Source organism: Lepidochelys kempii, chromosome 3 (genome assembly GCF_965140285.1).
Source record: "Lepidochelys kempii isolate rLepKem1 chromosome 3, rLepKem1.hap1, whole genome shotgun sequence".
In the NCBI taxonomy this organism is placed as follows: Eukaryota; Metazoa; Chordata; order Testudines; family Cheloniidae; genus Lepidochelys; species Lepidochelys kempii.
Window position 1 is genome coordinate 122,578,746 of NC_136382.1, and position 13,556 is coordinate 122,592,301.

A 13,556-nucleotide genomic window follows, 5' to 3' on the forward strand; every position below is an offset into this window, starting at 1 on the left:
TACATGGCCACTTCTCTGGCTGAGAAGGAAAGGTCTTCAAAGGAAGATTTGTGTAAGGTTGCCACCTGTTGGTCCTACATACCTTTTTCAGGCACTACAGGTTGAACAATCAGTCTGCACCCTTATTAGGTGAGTGCTGAGTTCTGTCATTTTGTAAGAGCTTTTCCCCTCCTTCGCTGGGGAACCAGGGGGCACTGCAATTTATAGCTTTTTGATTCATATTATAGACTGATTAGGAGCAGAGAGAGGGAGGATTCCCTACCTGTAAACTGGGTTTCTAGGATGAAACATTTTACAATTTGGAGCCATCCCAGGTTGTTTTAAATTGACCCTTATGATTAACTAGTAGTTAGATACTTAATTAAAAAAATTGTCTATTCTCCACATGTTTGTTGCTATCCAGTTAGTATTTTTCACAAGGTGTGTTTAAGGACTAAGGAAAAATCTAATTAAAGAAAGTCTAGCTGGGTGGGGAGATTAACCTTGGAAGCTGGTGATTAGTCACTGCCTAGTGAGTCTGAACAGCTTAGGGAAATTGGTTGGTTGGTTCAGTTTGTCAAAAGCTTGGTTGCAGAAGCCTAATTTACAGGGGAAGAAAATCTCTGACAAATAATCATATTATAAAACTGTTGTAGACTATAGTAATTTGGAGATTACGTTATATGTCCAGCATGGTTTTCAGAAAAAGAATCCTTGAATTGCTGTACTTATTCCTCAGAGAAACAGCATTGGCAGCTGCACTTTCGGTCCGTGTAGATTGGACCATCGTTGACATCCCTTAGTATGTACAGTTTAGACCATATTTTTGGAGGTGGTCACTGCTTTGTTGTTTTAAATTCCTATCAAACTGCCACTTACAACCTTTTTAGCCCAGTTACAGTTTTTTCTATAAAACTTGGATTTAATTGTTCTGTTATGAAGTACAAATAGTTATTTTTGCATGTGGTAATATTAGATGCTGGGTTAAAGTTTTGGAGTGAATAATCTGCTTTATTTTTTTAATGAAATTTTTAGTTTACCTGTATTCAAAAAGTGACTTGCACATATGTGCAATATCACTCTGCCTAATTATTTGATACAAATTATGGAACAGGTTCAGTGTTTCAGTGAACAATGCGTATAGTTGCTATGTAGTTAAACTTCTTTGAGGCAGCTGTAATATGGATACTTCATTTGGATTTATGTGTAAAAGCTGCATTATTGCAAAACGCCACCAAATGGAAGTATTCGTTTGTTCTAGGACTGTCACACAAAAATCTTGGATGAAGTTTATAAACATTTCAATTCACTACTTATTTTTGATATGATTTTTTAAAAATCTATTTTAAAAAAGGAATTAAATGTTAAACATGTAAAATACAGTATGTGCCACTATGGGAACAGCTATTAACAACTTTTAGAAAGGCCATTATAAAGTGGTAACTGAGCTATTTCTAATCGTGAACCCTACTATTAGGGTCCTAATTTTAACAAATGACCCATAGGCCCTGTTGTAAACTATGCAGTTAGTTTTCTTTTACCTGAATTATGTAGGTACAGTCACTAATCTTGCACTAATACTAGCAATTTTAAGGCAGTCCTTAGTTTTCTTCAGGAGCATAAATCAGTTGAGAACTTCTGTAACAACCCCTCAAACCTATGTAAATGGGTCAGCAGCAATGGTGAGTGTTAGCCAATTTGCAAATAAAAGGCTTTCAGCTGGTCACTAAGCATCCACTGCCACCACTACACTTACTTAAGAGCTGAATAATATGGTATATGTCATGTGAAGGAGGGCTGATATACTGCTCCTTGGACATAACAAGTCAATAGATCGGCAGGGTGCATATTGTATGAGTGAATGGAGAGTAAAGAAAATGGGCTTGTTCTTTAAAATATGTGATATGCTAGGGGTTTAGTTATTCTTTTTGCCTGATTTCCAAATCTGTTTCAACAGTCTTAGTTGTGCAAAGTAAAATGAGCTGCATTTGGTGCACCTGTAGAATCAGAGCAACCTTTCTTCCTTTATCCACGACACAGTGTATATATACTTTTTTAATACACCAGGTCAGTAATACATTACTAGTGTAGTTCACACAGAGGCATGTCTAAGCTACAATGGCACAGCTACCATGCAGCAGCTGTGCCGCTGTAGCACCATAGTGTAAACACTCCATGTCTATGGAAGGAGTTTTCCATCAATGCAGTTAATCCATGTCTCCAAGAGGCGGTTGCTAGGTTGACGGAAGAATTCTTCCATTGACGTAACTGCATCTACTCTTGGAGTAGGTGGTACATGGCACTCAGGACACACAAATTTTCCGAGTCCTGAGTGACATAGTTAGGTTGATCTAATTTTTAAAAGTGTAGACAAGGCCTAAGAATAAGTGATTATTTGTTTCAGTTCTTTGAGACAGTGATTGTCTTTTTGTTGTTTGTTCAGCACCTTGCAGAATGGGGTTGTGGTCCATGGTTGGACGGCATAGGCACTGCACCCTAATAATAATAATAATAATACAGGATTCTACTTTTTGTATTTCTTGACTTCATTCTGTTAAGCCTTCTCATACACAGGGTTCAGTGTAGTGATTTTTTTTTTCAGAAAGAAAATTAGCATAACATTTTCCATAGAATTTAAAAAAAAAAAAAAAACCCACTCCCAAATCTAAATCTAATGAAATCGGTACTCAAGGACAGTGATGCATAGTCAGACCTATGGATGGAAGTTAGGTTTGGAATAATACAGATTTGGGAATGGAAAATTCCTATTATTTCATCCAGACTATCTCTTTGCCAGTGCATGGTTGATTCCTACAGTGTGCTTCTAGTGTCTTCTTGTTTAAAAACCTATGCTTCCTAGAGCAGGTATGGAATGGCCAGCCTCACTGATGTGCCCATGGCTTGACCTGAAGTGATCACTTCTGTGAATAAGTAGATTATTCATTCAGTCCTTGGCTTCTTTTGCCCAAACTGTCAACAAGGGAGGGCGCCAGTCATTGTCAGTTGTGGTGATGTGTTTCATGTTGTGGATATCTGCCCAGTAGGAACAGGATCAAGACCAGTATAGTAAATTATTTCACATAGGCTTCCAAACAGCTGACAACTGTCAAATGACCTATTACTACTGACTTGCTGTGGATTTAAACCATTGATCTAATAGTGTGAAGCTCCTTGTCCAGTTATAAAATTTTAAACTATCCATTCAGTTGCATACAATGGTTTTCCAAATAGCAAAAATAAAATTTGAAGCATTTGCTGCCATCCCTACTTGCAGTAACTTGCTGAGTGGTATTACAGTCTCAGGAGAACTTATTCAAAACTTCCCAGGAGATATAGGAAAAATCCAACTAGTCTGTGAAAGCTAGAGAAGCACACTAGTGACACAAATGTATTATTTAAATAAGATAAGCTTTAATTCCCAAATCTCAGAGGAAATTTGAGAATAGCAGATTGATTGCAGTTTGTGGTCTCTTCTATTGCAGCTAGCAAGAGAGTGTAAAGAGGTTCTGAAGGGTGGCCTGCTAATGAAGCAATATTATCAGTTTATGTTACGTGAGGTGTTAGATGACTTACAGAAGATTGACTACAACATAGATTCTTTTGAAGAGGACCTGCATAAAATGTTAATGGTGAGTAGCAAAAAAGGGAATATTTTTGGTGTCCTGGTAAATGTGTTAGCGTTACTCTGTTACCAGTACAAATCTGTTATATATTTGCTTGATTCTAGGTCTTGGCATCATTTCTGATTGTCCTTCCTTAGCCAGTAACTGTCTAGCCTGCTTATATTATCTTTTTTAAAAATGGCAATAATGGTCATTGTTCTAATAAATTTTATCAAAAGATGTAAAAGTATGTGAGAGACAATGTTGATTTTTTTGATGACTGCATTGTGGGAATGCTATTATCTTAGGTGCTAAGAGAGTCAGTAATATGCTCTTTTGGCAAATTGCCTCTGTTTATGAAATAGCTCATCATAGAATCATAAATGTGATAATAAATAAAATTAAATTAATTTAAGTAATATTAAGTTTGAAATTAAACCAAGGAAAACAGTTGTCTAGCTAACGTCTTTTTGCTTTAATTTTCACCTTGATATTGTACCATCCTAGAAGCATGTCTTATTTTTAGTATATTTGGTACGGCAATAACTAAACACAGAAGGCTGATTTAATTATATACTGCTGGTCTCCAGTGAGTGTAACTGAAGTTGTTTTGTTTTTGAGAGTTTAAATTAAAACCTCATTTCTTTAATGTGGCTTGATATCTTTTCATTGTGTGGCTTTTTTTTTTTTTTTTTTTTTAAGTAGCTTAAAGAATAAGGGAGGCTAAGGAAGACTCTGATTTTGGTGTCTGATGATAGGGAGAGCTGACAGCGCTGCATATAGTTAAGGTTAGCTGACACTTCCCATTATTAGACCCTGTTTTCAGTCTTATAACGTTGCCAAACTTCAACCGTTGGAGCTGAAATTTCCCGTCTGCCTTAGGCAGAATTTTTTGAAAACTTTCAGCAAAAGTGGTTCAGCCATTTCTGAGAACTAGATTAGAGGAAAAAAATGTTTTGACCATGTTTTAAAAAAATAATTAATTAAAAAAAAGAAGCCGCTTTTAACCATTTCATTGAGAAGTTCTAGTGTCTCCATGCTTTGAAGCAAGGGCTTGAAATTTGGCAGCAGGCTTGCCTTTGTGTTAGGAATGGGTCTTCTGCTGTTCTTGTGAAAAACCTCCCCAACTGGGCCTTTGAAAAAAGTCACCAGAGAATTGTTAGTCTGGCAGCTAAATACTTCAAAGATTCTGTGTGTACTGGACATGCCCCAGGCTGCACAGGACATGAGCAGGGCTTTTGTTAAAAATGCCGCTCCTGGCTGCTGTGGTGCTGGGTACTAGAGCTGAGAGCAGGGGCTCTCACCTATGTTCTCAGTGCTTCCCTTACTGGTTCTTGGGCAGAACTGAGGAGAGAGGATGAGAGTCAGACCTAGTGAAGGGATTAGATTGGGATTTGGAGTTGGGACAATCTGGCCAAGGTGATTTGGTTTGGGAGCTGGTGGAGAGAAATGGGGGTAGGGAGTATGAGGGAATCGGGAGGAGGTAGACAGAGATTAGATGAATTTTGGGGGAGCAGAAAGGGAGATTGGGACTGGCCAGTCAGGGAGACTGGGACTGGGAGCCAGTGGCAGGGAAGTGGGGAGACTGAGCTTGGACAAGAAGCCAGGGTGCAGGATGTGGCTATACGGTGGATATCTGCTGATTTACAGGGCTCTAGATATAAAATTTGGATTTGTATCCACCTGCGATTTGCTGGGCTCTACTTATGTTCCTTGGTTCCACTTCTGATACAATGTTCCCTTTCTATATGGGGTAAGTAAGTATTGTCATTTCCTCTTAAAAAATCTTCTAGGAATACACGCTCATCTCCTCAGGAGTGCCTTCAGAGTGATTAGCAAGAACCTCATAGTGAGGAGGAAGATCTTGTGGAGGAATATGAGGACCAACTTATTCCACTGGCTATATCATCTTTATCACTTGGTGAAGCTGTGACTCCATCTAATACATCCATAATAGAGAATTTCAGGACTTTCTTAAAAGAATGGTGGACACCTTAGAAATTTCTCTAATGCTCATCCAGGAGGGATCTCATAAATTATTTGACATTTTGTACCCACTATCCCAAGGTCATTTAGCCTAGCCTATAAATGAGGGCATTCTTGAGCCTGCCAAGGACCAATGGCAAATGCCAGTATCTATCTCAGCCGTGCCAAAAAGGGCAGATTATAGGTATCAAGTTCCCCTGAAGGGGTTTAAGTATTTTTTTTTTTACCCACCTGGTCCCTGGGTATTTGGTTTTGACAGCAAGGCTAAGACCAAGAAGATGAATCTTCTAGGGGGAAAAGCTGGCTCTTTTGCTAGTTTGCAGATTTATATAACCAACTATCTAGCCATGTTAGTTAAGTATGATTTTTCTGCAATGGGACAAGGTTTTAGAGGTAGCTGAAAAACTTCCTCAGGAGACCAGGGACTAAATAAAGATGGTGGCTACCTAAGCCTGGTTGGTGATGAAGACAACTTTGCAGACTTCATGAGATGCCCCTGACTCTGTGGCAAGGTCAATGGCCACTGCGGTCATTATGCAAAGAACATTATGATTGCATCTGTCAGTCATTGCAAAAGAAGTTCAGGCCACAATCAAGACCTTCCTTTAGAAAGGCCATGGCCCCTTTAATTGGGGAACTGACAAAGCAATTCACTCTCTGAAGGACCCGAAGGACATCTGTAGGTGTTCACACTCCATTGCAGAAGTAGTAGTAAATTAGATCCTAACCTTTCTCCTTCTCCATCTTCTTCATATCTGTACTCCAAAAGGCTCCTGACTCCTTTAGAAAAAGGCCTCTCTTCTAAACTTCTGTGACAATGCACTCTTCATCTGACTAGAGGTTTCAGATTTGAGGCTGCAGTTGAGATTCCTGGACCAGGTGTAGAGGATCTTTATTTTTTCTCCCGTTGGCAATCACCTTTCTCTTTTGTGGATGCATAGGTTGTAATTACTCCTGATCAGAGGGCTAAGAAATTATCTAGAAAGATTACTAGCTAATAAATTATCCTGAGGGTTCACTAACTAGTTCCCTTCATTTCCAAAAGTTTGCTTTTTTTGAAATTGAAAATGTTTTTGATTCTCCTTCCATTTTTAATTTTAACTAAATCAACTTTTGATTGCTCTATCCAGTGTTTTCTATGACTAGCTTGTCTGTAATGTCCTCACTGCTTACCAAAACCAAATGTAAAATATCACCTCTTGTTGGTTCCAGTCATGCTAACTGTTCCACCCTGTTTCTGTTACTTCTGTAATATCCGGTTTCCTATGCTGAACCGGTAGCTCAAGTTCCTCCATTTTGTTGCCCAAGCTCATCACATTAGTATACCAACATATCAGTTTTTTCTCTCTGACCTCACCCAATTTCTGGATGTATTAGGTATAGTCCTTCTGCACTTTTTAAAAAGCCCGAGTCATGTATTTCCTCTGGTTAAAGAGCCATTGCATTGCCTACATGAGATTTGAATGTTGTGCTCCTGTTTCTAATGGATTGTCCCTATGAACCTGTCGTTATGTTGACTTTTTTGGTAGGTATCACCTTGGCTTGCTGGGTGAGTAAAATTCAGGCTTTGATGTTAAGTCTTCCATACACAATTTTTTAGAAAAACAGGTTTACTCTCAGGCTGCATCAATTTTTTTTACCAGAAGTGGTTTCAGAGTTTCATATAAATCAAAGTATACGTTAAATGGTATTTTTTTCTAAATCTTATGGCTCGCCTTCAGACTCTGAACTCCACACACTAGATGTTTTTAGGGCTGTGTCCTTTCATAGATCATCCAGACTCTTTGGCTTTTGCTAATAAATCATAGGACAAGCTGTTTCCTTTCAGAGATTCTCTAAATGGGTTACAGACTGTGTTAAGATTTCCTGCTCATTAAACTACTTCTTCCCTCTCGAGTTAGGGCACAGTCTCTACTAGGGCTCAGTCAACATTTGTAGCTTGCTTTAGGAGAGTCCCTGTTTCTGAGATTTGTACTGTGGCTTCTTGGAGTTCAGTTCATATGTTTACCAATCACTACTCCATTGTGGCAACTTCTAGAACAGATGCCCAGTTTGGAAGAGCTGTCCTACAGTCATAATTAAGATTAGATATTGTCACGGGTGTTTTTAGTAAAAGTCACGGACAGGTAGCAGCCAATAAACAGAAATTCACGGAAGCCTGCAACCTGTCTGTGACTTTTACTAAAAATACCCGGGGGGTTGGGTGGGAAGTGGACTAACAGTCCGAGCCCCACTGCCAGGAGCTGACCACTGGCTTCCGCTCCAGTCCTGGGGGCTGACAGCTGCTCCAGCCCCGCCGCTGCAGTGGGCAGAAGTCACGGAGTTCTGTGAAAGTCATAGAATCCATGACCTCAGTGACAAAATGGTATTCTTAGTGATAATTTAGATGGGAATCCTATCACCTATCTCCTTGGAAAGGACTTCTAGTCACTCTCCTACAAAGGGATTTGTGGACAAAGTGCAGACACTTACCTTAAGTAACTGAAATTCTTCAAGATGCTTTTGTCCACACAGATCCCCAAACCCATGTTCCTTTCCCACTGCTAAGGAGTTTCTGGATTTCTGTATTAGTAAAGGAACTGAGTAGTGGTTGTGGCTGTTCTGCCCTTTATACCCTCACTAAAGGGGGCATGAGAATGCGCACAATGCATGTGCAACCCCAGTGGACATTCCTTGCTAAAAGATTCTTGGCTTATGTGGGTAGGCTGTGCACACTGACAGTGGGATGCATGTAGAAGAAAGAATCTCTGAGAACACCACTATTATTAAGATACCTTTAAATTGGCAGTAATTCTTCCCTCCACTCAGTAAGCCCACCATTGGCATGCCATGGAATTCACTGTTGTCAGTAGTGGATGACAACTTGTAGCGACAACGACACTCTTGTCAGTAGTGGATGACAGCGGAGCTGACTGTACTTGTTTGCATATGGGAGAGGGTTTGGGAAGGAGTGCATGTATAGCGGAGCTCCTCATGTTTGTGAAGAGATCTGCAGTCTCCAGTGTCTTTCTTTGCATATGTTTCTCAAAATAATAATTTGGTGTGTCATTCATCTCAGCGCCACAAATTGCAGAGAAGCTTGCAGCATATTTTCTGCTGCAGCAAACAGAATATTACAGATAGTTCCCTCCATCTCCTTGGTATTATGTGGAATCTTTTGTGGGTGTGAAAATTAAGACTCTTAATTACAGGTTTTATAACACGTACAATTTAAATGACTTTTTTTCCATTTGCAGGTTTATTTTGATTATATGCGAAGCTGGATCCAAATGCTACAGCAGTTACCTCAAGCATCTCATAGTTTAAAAAATCTCTTAGAGGAAGAATGGAATTTCACCAAAGAAATAACTCCTTATATACGAGGAGGTGAAGCTCAAGCTGGAAAACTGTTCTGGTAGGACTTCTTAAATCACTCTTCTTGTCCTGTCAGTTTATTCCAGACATTTAGGCCTGTTAGAGTCACACTGTATAATTCTAATGACCTGATCTTTCAAAGTAATTTCTATTATGCTCCAGATTAATGTCACACACACAATTTTCTCTGTGTGGTGTTATCAGTTCCAAGATTTATTTTAATTGCAGAATCAGGATTCAAAAATAAAAGAATACATACACTCTATAAATAGGACTTTAGAAGCTACTTAATTGAATGTCTGAGTGGTTTCCAGTTCATGCAGTTTTAAATGACCATCTTATTTTTAACTAAATTTATCCAAGTATTGTTAGCATCGGCTAATATATTCTAGGATCATGGAAGTTAGATAGATAAGACATGGTGAATAGCACGTATATGACCCCTAAAATTGACCTCCTATAGAGGACTTTCAAATTTCAAACTTGTGTCAGTTGAACTCACTATAAAAGAAACATGGTTACACTTTATCACCTTTTTATTATTGGACAAAATTAAGTTTCAATTTCTGACCATTTTAAAAATATCAAAATGCCAAACAGTACTGCTGCCCCTTTATGACCTGAGTGGGCAGTCAAAGTTCAATGCCCTGGGGATATTCCAGTTAGGAGCAAAAATTGATAATGTAGTTTGCTATTTTTTTATTCAGTCTTGTTTATGTACAAGGAATGTACAACGACCTGTTTTTCTGAAGGCCGAAGGAATGAAAATCAGGGGATAGCTGCTTTGCTTACAGCCATAGCTTCTTTCAACTTGCACCCCTGACCCCAAATCTTCCTTTAGGCTTCTCCCAGGGTTCCACTGTGCTAAACAGGCAGTTGCTTGGCTTTTTGGCTGCCTCTGAGATCTGGTCTACACCTAAAAATTAGCTATATTGTTCAGGCTGTGAAAAATGTCACACCCAGGGCAACACAGTTAAGTGTAGACACAACTAGGTTGAGAGGAGAATTCTTCCATCTACCTAGCTACTGCCTCTCAAGGGAGTGGATTTACTGCATTGACAGAAAAAATCCTCCATCACTGTATAAGTGTCTACACTACAGCAGTGTAGCTGCTGCACTGTAGCACTTGTGGTGTAGACATATACTGAGTCTCTCTGTTTCTTGTCTGCTTCTCTCTGCCCCCGGGTAGACTTTTTTTCCCAACCTACAGACACCCGCCCACATGGTCAAAACAATACTTAGTGGAACCCTGTGTACACATGGTGCTAGTTTCTGGGTAGAGTCCATTATGCCTTGTTTTAGGTGTGGCTCCTTAACCATCCCTTAAAGCAGTTTTAAATGATGTGCACCCTTTGCAGAGAGCAAATGCTAATAACGTATATGACCTTCAGTGGACATGTTAACACCTCTAAGGGTACAGGGCAAGTAGGCCAGAAATCATCTCAACAAACAACAAATTTCAGCAACTACAATTAAAACTGCAGAATAGTTGCTCAGTTTAATAGGAAATATCTGTTTCCTGAGTTTTCTCCAATTAAAGTAGCTGTTTTGATTGTCCACATCCCATGTAAGCAGTTACTGGGGAAGGTTTCAGACCTGCTAAAATTCCAGAAAAGTACCACAGTTATGTAGCTTCCATTCAACTTGAATGAATGAGTCAGAGCAAATTCATGGTGCCTAATTCTTTCAGGGTGTGACTGCTGCCATATTTACAAAATTTCCAGTTCTCTTATTATTACTATAACATCACATAGCCCAGAGACATCAGTTCTGTGAGGAGCCCCTCAGTCTGGAATCTGGACTCCTGCTTCTACTTGTCACATTGTTGTGGGTAACTAGGCTCCATAGATGATTGCTAGGCTTTTGGTGCCTAGCATAACCTCTCCCTCAATCAGCCATTGTTCAGCTCTTGTCTTCTGCTATGTCAAAGTGAGACAAACTCATGCTGAAAACTTTGTAGTGGTTCTGGTGGCAGGAGACAACAGGTACGCATGCTGCTGCAATAACTGAAACGGGCGTGGCCCCTTCTGTGGCAAGACTATTTGGCCTTGCTTGCCTTACTGGGCTTTCACCCTTTTTGAGAAGAAGGGCAGACCCCACAAGATGCTGAGACGGGGCAGCATGGCTCTCTTATGTGGGATGCAATAACGAGGAAATAAAAGGAGTGGTAGTGCATGAATGAAAGTGACGTTTCTCCCCATTTTCTTTTGGTTTCAGTGATATTGCAGGAATGCTGCTGAAATCTACGGGAAAATTTCTAGACTCTGGTCTGCAAGACAGCTGTGATGAATTTTGGGCCAGTGCTGATGACAGCACTGCATCAGATGAAATCAGGTATTCCAGCCTTCAATATCTGGTCTCTCTTATTCTGATGCTCCTTTAGTCCTGTCATGGACAAGCTGCAGTGTTGAAACTTGAAAACAAACTGCCCAAACCATCTCAGGGATTTTCAGTCTGTAGTTAGTAATTCATCTTTGTTTTGTGTATGTGAAAGCTAATAACCTTGGTTATAGCTAAGGGCATGAGAAACATTTTATATACTGTTCTCTGTGTTGTTTTTATATTCCTGTGACATATGTGTCTGAGCGATGTAAGTTCATTTCAGTTTGTTGAAATGTTTGCACATTTATCTTGTATTTTTTCAGACTGTTCATACTATTGTGTATTTAAAATGTAGTAACATCATTCTAATCAACATTACAGGAGGTCTGTTATAGAGACCAGTCGGGCACTGAAAGAGCTCTTTCATGAAGCTAGAGAGAGGGCCTCCAAAGCTCTTGGCTTTGCTAAGATGCTGAGGAAGGTAAAGTAACAGTGGTGTTTGATCTACCTTACTAACGTTCATTTTTATTTCTCTGCTTAAAACACTTCAATTCAGTAAAGAGTTTCTTTTTATAACTGTCATTAGGACCTTGAAATAGCAGCAGAATTCACATTGTCGGCCCCTGTGCAAGAGTTCCTGAATGTCCTGAAAACAAAACAGTATGTGAAGGTAAAATCCATTTAGAGACATCACACTTATATGGTTAATGCTAAACAAGGTATCCAAAACAAAGCTGTATGTGACTTAAGTGCATCTATTTCTTGCTGAACTTGTATTATCAACTTCTTAGAATTGAGCTGTTAATTAATCAAGTTAATTTCTTCTATTTTGAAAGTGCAGCTTTTCTAAAACCACCAGCATTTGTGTTAGCTGCAACAGCTTTCAAATAATCTACAAGATTGGGCCAAATCTCCAGTCTGTATTCCTGGTATATCTTGTACTTGGAAGAAGAATCCTACAGTGGCAAGCGTGCTAGCCTAGGTCTTGGGAGACCTAGGTTCACTTGGCTGCTCCGACACAGATTTCCTGTGTGACACTGGGCGAATCACTTAGTCTCTCTGTGTTTCAGTTCCCCATCTGTAAAATGTGATTAATAGCACTTCCCTACGTCACAAAATAGCACTTCTCTACCTCACCTATTTGCGAGGATAAATATGCTAAAGATTGTGAGTTACTCGGATACTATGGTAATAGAGTTTCTTACTGTGTCCTTTTGTCTTTGCTGTGTAAAACGTATAATATAAAATTTCTTCCTTGACAGTAGTCTGTTATCCTATATGTGAGCATAAGTGTAGTTAATGTTAATCAGAGTTGTATATACATTTTGAGGGGAGAATAAAATCGTTAGTTTGAAATGGTTTTTTATTGCATCTATTCTGTAATGAGATCTTTTAACCTTCTTTTTCCAAAATGACAGGTTTCAGAGTAACAGCCGTGTTAGTCTGCCTTTGCAAAAAGAAAAGGAGTACTTGTGGCACCTTAGAGACTAACCAATTTATTTGAGCATGAGCTTTCGTGAGCTACAGCTCACTTCATCGGTATGCATCCGATGAAGTGAGCTGTAGCTCATGAAAACTCATGCTCAAATAAATTGGTTAGTCTCTAAGGTGCCACAAGTACTCCTTTTCTTTTTCCAAAATGAATTTTGGGATTTATCATCTTGGCCTTCTGAAAATGCATTTGACTTTTAATGTTGGCAGCCTAGTCAGATCAGATGCAAATTAGTTTCACAAAATGTTTCTTTTTTATTTCTAAAGTATCAATAACAACCTTGTAGTTTTAAGTTCCAGCCTCTAATCAAACTGGTTTAAATTGTAAAATTAAGAAATGTAATTTTAAAAATGTTGAGTGCAGTATTTGAATTTAGCCTTCTTGCAGAGGTCATATTTAGCCTAAAGAGTTGGGTTTAGGGGATTAAAAATTCCCTAAATAACATTTGCAGTGTCCCCTCCTCCCGACAGAGAGGCATTGACATATTGAGGATACCTACTGCACTGTTATCCTCTGTGCCAGGAAATTGGTGTAAACATAGTTGTTTAAAATGATTTGTGTGATTGCAGATGTGGTGGAGAGTGTGGGCTTAGCTTTGAAAACTGAAAAACTAGTAAAGTTAACTAACCTTCGTAATCTTGAATTTTTTTTAATGTTTTGCCACATTCCAGCCAATGCAGCTGTGTTTGTAAAAGCTGTTTATAGAAACTGTTTTCTTTCACAGGGAAACTAGTGTAGATGGGTCCTGACAGACTCTGAATAGAGTTTTGTCTTTTCTGCAGCTAGAAAAATGCTAACTGACATGTTAGGCCTAGGGGGCA

The 13,556-nt window shown here is 39.2% G+C and overlaps 1 protein-coding gene across 5 annotated transcripts in view; it reads left to right on the forward strand.

Annotated features, from left to right (window-relative positions):
* The window catches only part of MAP3K4 (mitogen-activated protein kinase kinase kinase 4), a 144,594-nt gene that overhangs the window by 59,606 nt on the left and 71,432 nt on the right, over positions 1 to 13,556 (forward strand). For all 5 annotated transcript variants that reach the window (XM_073337847.2, XM_073337848.2, XM_078852214.1 and 2 more), the window contains 5 exons: positions 3,462 to 3,608; positions 8,804 to 8,961; positions 11,139 to 11,255; positions 11,625 to 11,724; positions 11,830 to 11,913. In XM_073337847.2, the coding sequence (XP_073193948.2) occupies positions 3,462 to 3,608; positions 8,804 to 8,961; positions 11,139 to 11,255; positions 11,625 to 11,724; positions 11,830 to 11,913 (606 nt within the window). The remainder of the gene's footprint in view (positions 1 to 3,461; positions 3,609 to 8,803; positions 8,962 to 11,138; positions 11,256 to 11,624; positions 11,725 to 11,829; positions 11,914 to 13,556) is intronic.